Genomic DNA, 6000 nt, shown 5'->3' on the forward strand with positions numbered 1-6000 from the left:
AGGGGTTGGGGCAGGAAGCTGCTGGCACAGGGTCTTGATTGGGTATCTGTGCCACTGCTTTCCTGCTGAAATAAAAGTGGCTGGGATGAACGCCCTTTAAAAAAATGTGAACTGCAGTTTACCTTTTTGTGATCTGAAGGCCAAGCTAGGAGAGATGGAGATTATTGTGTACCGTTTAAACTATTTCCAAAGCAGCTGTAGGTAGGGATCAGGGTGGCCACACACAGGGAAGGAGCTCAGTAGCAAATAACAAGGAGGCAGTTCAGTCAGGAAAATGCATAAGGACATAGGAAGCTACTGTATACAGAGTTGGACCATCTAGCTCTGTACAGTTGGCACTGAGCAGCAGCAGCTCTCCGGGGATTCATGCAGGATTCCCAACCCCACCTGGAGATGCCCGGGATCAAATATGGGACCTCCTGCATGCAAATGAGATGCTCTGCCACTGAGGTATGACCATTCCTTGCTGTTCCCTGAGAAGGGTCAACCCCCCACCCACCCACCCTGCACTTCTGTTCTAATGCAATTTCCTTCACTTAAAAAAAAAATGAAAAGGGATGGGAAATTAATTATTTGCCTCTAACTATGATGAGGTGTAAAAAGAAAAAAATGAGCTGCTTCTTTATTTAGTATCATATATGCACGCAAGTCTTTGCAAAGAACAAGAGGACAGGATTAACAGTCTTCCTTTGAGTTCTGCTGTCCTTCCTTCCCCCAGTTTCCTTGCGGCACCCAGCTCTGGTTGCTTGCAGATCTTCCTTGCATTTGCTAGGCACTGTCCGGAGTTTGTTTGCTCAGCTGCACAAAACCAGGGGGTGGTTAGCAAAGGTTCCTGCCCTGCAGATTAAGAGAGCTGAACATAGTCACTCGAGCAAGCTGCCTGGAGTGCAAGGGATGGGGCCCACCCTGGCTCCAGTCTTCTCCAATGGAGGCAACAGCTGTGGAAACCACAGACCTAAAGATATCGGGGGGTTTTCAGGGCTGCCCGATTATCAGTCTGGAATTTTTATCACAGAGCCACAATATTCTCTGTTTTTGCTTAGAACTCTTGCAGGTGGAGAAAAGAACCCAGTTGTATCCATGCTTGGCACTCGACCTCTTCTCTCTCTCACAGCCAGGCCACCACCACAGGGAAAGGCCCAGAGTGGCAGAGTCCGTGTCCTAGATTCAGTTCCCAGCTTCCCAGTGGGTACCTGGGAAAGATATTTCTCTGTTAACTTAGGCAGCTGCTACCAGACGGTGTGAAGTAGATGGCACAGAGCTAGATTGATTGATTGATTGATTGATTGATTGATTGATTATATTTCTGTGCCATTTTTCATTCACATGAATCGCAAACTGGCTTACAAGCAATAAATAACATAATACAACATCACAAATAATACAGAAATCATATACGATAATGGACAAATCATCAGTTAACCAATTACAAACGCTATTCACAAAACAACTTTAAAAAAAGCTACCGGTAAATAGCACAATTACAACAAAAGTTATATTTTAGGATTCACTGCATAATCTATAAAACAACATTAACAAAATAGCAACCAAAAAATAAATAAGGCCCTGTTGATTTCATACACACACTTCCCCACCTCATGACTTACAATCTTCCACTCCATGCAGTTCATTGAAAGACACATACACGCAATGCCCACAGCAGCAACTCCATTCTGAAGGCTCCTAGGGCAGGAGGGTGGGGCAAGGCAGGTGGAACAAGCCGTTGCCTGGTGGGCAGCACAGAGTTTCATCCCCTTCACTGCTCTTCCTCTGGAAACAGCTCCATTATGAAGACTGGAGGGTGGGGCCTCAAGTGTTCACAGGCCACTTTTTCTCAAATACCCCAGGGACGTGATTGCTGTGTGGCTTAGCAGTTTTCCTCTCTCTGCAGTCTCTCATGCCCTCCCTAATTTCGAGGGGTCTGCTCTCTTCTCCACCCTTCAGGCGAAGGGGAAGTTGCAGCATGAACCTGTACAGAGCTTTGGTGCACTTGAGCCAGCCAGAATCAGTGGGCATGCGTAACTTTTGCATGCAATTGTCCCTGGCTGGGACAACAACAGAGAGGACCTGGCCACCCTGCTTGGACCTCCCTACTCATGTCGTGTTGGAATGTTATGTGCAATTAAATATACTTTTCATATCATTTGGATGAGGTTGGCTGTCCGTACAGATAAGCATCAGATGAAAGTACCGCTGTGGATGGGCATCCCCTATAATGTTGGGAACATTATGCAAAGCAAGCTGGACCACATTGCTTTAGTTCAGTTTACCCTGAATGTTAATCCCTGTTCATCTTCTTTGGCATGCAGGCTTGTGGTAGCAGTTGAAGAAGCTTTCACCCACATTAAGCGCCTTCAGACAGAGGAGCAGCCGAAAGCCCCGGGTGACGTGATGGATCCCCGCGAGGCAGCTCAAGCCATCTTCCCATCCATGGCAAGAGTGCTGCAGAAGTACCTCCGCACTACAAGGCAGCAGCACTACCATACCATGGAGAGCATCCTGCAACACCTGGCCTTCTGCATTGCCAACAACATGACACCAAAGGTACCGCAGGAATGCCACTATTGGCACAGAATTCAGCTGTCTGAGCATCTCAGCTTTCTTTTACGCGTTGCTAACCGTTGCCATAGGTTGCAAGGATATGCTTGAAAGTGTGTAGACACCAAATAGGGACAGGGTTGCTGAATTCTACTTTTTTTTGGTGCAAAAGTCTTAATTTATTCATTTTATGCCGCTGGCTGCCTATATTCCCCCCTTGTAAACCCCAGGCTCACTTGGAGGCAGGCAAACAACAGTGTTGGGGTGTGTGTGTGGAAGAATGGGAACAGCGGATCACAGCAGCCTTGGAAATTCAGTGTTACGGGATAATTGGCCATCCCTTGCTCTGCTCACTTAGGAAGAACACTCTTCTCCCTTTGCTGACCACATCCCCACACTTGGTACCCTACTCCCCCCCCCCTTGGGTTTGTTTCTAGAGAACAAGAAGGGAGTCCCAAAGGGGGTTGCAAACATGAGCATTCTGCTGCCTTGCACAGTGCCAAGCTGTGCTCGTCCTTGTTTTGCCTGCTGGGTTGTGTTGAGCCTGAAGCGAAGGCCTTCCTGCTCCATAGGGAGACAATGTCCAAAAGTGTGGGTTCCTCTGCTCGTGGGCCTTCTTCGCTGCAGGAGAGCCCCTCAAACTGCTTCCAGGAGGTTTCTCTGCCAAGTGAGAGAGCCCCTCCTGATTCCTTCCTCCTTTCTTAGTATGAAGAACACGGAAGGAGTCAGGAGATGCTTTCTCGCTTGGAAGCCCCAAACGTTGTATAGCATCTCTAAGGCAGTGTTAGAAGCTCAGAGATAGAAGCTAGGGGCCAAATCACTTCATAAACCAGGGTTGCAGTTGCCAAAACTGAATGTCTGGTTGGCGTTTTGGGGCAATACGGCTCTAAAATCTTATTTTTCAAATGATGGACTGACTGTGATGAATTGTCAGTTAAACATTTGGCTCGTTCAGATGACTCCCTTGAGCTAGGTTAAGAACTTAGAACTTTATCCAGTGACTGCCACATATATATTGGCATATTCCTATGTCTTTTTCTTAATGGTGACATGGAGCAATCTTAATGTAAGAACATTATTCACAACTGTGAACAGAGCAGTGGAGTGGAGTGAGGGAAAACAAGCTGCAACCGTTAACTGTGATGTTGTTCACTGCTCCTGCTCAGGCTCTACAGAAGAAGCATTTTGGTTCTTGAAATTCATTCTGATTGTGCAGATAGAATGTAAGTGATAGAATTCCACAGGATGTGGCATTGGTGTGTGAAAACAAGTCAAGATTAAATGACCCCCAGGCATGCACCTCCAGGTGGTGGAGATAGGTTGCAAGTGGCCAATCGTCAAACTGTGCCTGGTGTCTGGCTAATTTCAAACACTGCTCTAGGGCTACATGCTAGATAGCGTTGGTGTTTGCTGGAGCTTTTGCCTTTTGGGAAAGGAGGGAAGAGAACATGGTTGTGCTGTGAAGCTTCCTGTGGAACGGTATCTCTTCCTCTTTTTTTGTGCCCCCTCCCAATTTCCCGGAGATGGTTCCTTCATTCTGCCATCAGAATATCTCCTGAATATCACCTCCATGCTTCCCGTTTTAAGAAAGGATGCTACTGGGTGCTAAAGATAGCACACGAGGGCTGCTCTCAGCCTGTCCCCTGAAAAGGCAGATGAGAAGATAAGACAGTTCCACAGGTAGCTTTTGGAACACAACCCTGAGGGCAGCGTGGGAGGGGCTGCTCCCTTCTCTTTTCATAGGAGGGAGAGTAGGAGCTCATCTGGGAACAAGTCATATTCACAGGTGAGTGGCTATCAGCCACCCTGGCTTATAGAGATTGAGCAAATGGCACGGAAGATTGAAGCACAGCTGAACAGTGCAGTCACAAATTTCCCTTTGCTTGCTTGCAGCGTTTTCTGCTTCCACCTTGCCTCATTACAGAGCGCCATCTGCACATGGGCAAACACCTTATCACCCCTAGAAATCTCCAGATTCTGCTGCCATTATGGACAGGTGCATTTCCAGGTGTCTCTGTAGGCACACAGAACCACAAGTTCTAGATAGCAACCCTGATATTAATGTCCTCTTTACAGTTTTGCCCTTGGGCTCTACATTCACAGTGGAGTGGCTATTCTTCAGCTTCCTGTCTTGAGTCCGTCCATCCAGCTGCTAAGTGATCTAACCATGATAGTTACCAGGAGTTTTAGTGTGCATGGGAACAGTTTATTGGCTCTGCTCTTCACAGCAGTGAGTTCTCAACAAGCTTGGCATCATGCATTCTGGCAGAGTTTCTCTGCCACACCCCAGTGTTTGCACTGAGTAAAATAGAAGTGGTATCGAGCAAGCACCTGAAAGCATAACTTGTTCTTCCAGGTGTGTAAGCCAAAGCACTTTGCTTCCCAGCCGGTGTTTTGTCAGCTGTCTTTGCTTTTGCTCAACAGAGTTCCGCTAGTCAAGGATCGGGCCCTTCAGTAAAGAGTTGGAAGGGTGAGGGGCTGCTGGTCACATGGATCTGCTGTGGAGAAAATGACCTCGATCCTGCGCTGTTGGCAGAGCAGCTCATTTCATTGGGCCTGAGTGATACTGCTTTTGTAGTTCCTCTAAAACTCCGAAGTCTTCCTTTGCTTATGGCAGATAACCTAGAGACCTGGAAAGGGGACTGGACGGAACTACAAGGGACATTGTCCTGTATAATCAAATTAAATTGGCAGTTGTATTTTTTGAGCTGAAAAGTTCCTGGACGACACTGGACCTCATTTTCCCTTCTTTCTTTCCCCAACTGCTTTTCTCTAGGCTTTTCTGGAACGTTACCTCAGTCCAGGCCCAAGCCTGCAGTACAACAAAGATCGTTGGGTCTCCAAACATTGGACGCTGATTAGTGAGGAAGCTGTTACAAAAGGATTAAGAGATGGTATTGTGTTCGTCCTCAAGTGCTTGGACTTCAGCCTTGTTGTTAATGTGAAGAAAATTCCATTTATCAAACTCTCAGAGGAGTTTGTAGACCCCAAATGTCATAAGTTTGCCCTTCGCTTGCAGTCTGAAACATCAGTCTAGCTTAGAGGCCATAAACATGTGTAGATGATGGGAAGGTAATTTCTGACTTCATGCTTTCAGGGGTTTTTTTGGGGGGGGTTGTTGCTTCATTTTTGTTCAGATTAAAAAGCAACAGACGATGGACCGTCCACACTTATCTGGAAAGAGAGTGGAGGAGGGTCTCTTTTGACAGATCTGAAGAGCTCACGGATTGGGTTGGGCATGTTCATTGGTTCATGTACACTGCAGAGGCCTGTAAGCCCATGTAGTGTTCTGCTTCTGCCTGCCACCCTGCCTTAGAGCTCCTGGTGTGTACGTGGTACTTCTGTTCCACCCCAGACTGCCTCTGTATGCCTCAACAAACAGCTTTTCACAAACTCTCATAAGCTTGCTTGGCTCTTGGCAGTCATCTCTGTGGCTCAGTTCAAACCTTATCCAAAGCCATG

At 47.1% G+C, this 6000-nt stretch overlaps 1 protein-coding gene across 4 annotated transcripts in view; it reads left to right on the forward strand.

Moving 5' to 3' along the window:
- The window catches only part of VANGL1 (VANGL planar cell polarity protein 1), a 43123-nt gene extending 37123 nt beyond the window's left edge, over positions 1-6000 (forward strand). For all 4 annotated transcript variants that reach the window (XM_077921438.1, XM_077921437.1, XM_077921441.1 and 1 more), the window contains 2 exons: positions 2310-2544; positions 5315-6000. In XM_077921438.1, coding sequence (XP_077777564.1) covers positions 2310-2544; positions 5315-5575 — 496 coding nt within the window. In that variant the 3' untranslated portion in view covers positions 5576-6000. The remainder of the gene's footprint in view (positions 1-2309; positions 2545-5314) is intronic.

The sequence above is a fragment of the Podarcis muralis genome, chromosome 17, assembly GCF_964188315.1.
Source record: "Podarcis muralis chromosome 17, rPodMur119.hap1.1, whole genome shotgun sequence".
In the NCBI taxonomy this organism is placed as follows: domain Eukaryota; kingdom Metazoa; phylum Chordata; class Lepidosauria; order Squamata; family Lacertidae; genus Podarcis; species Podarcis muralis.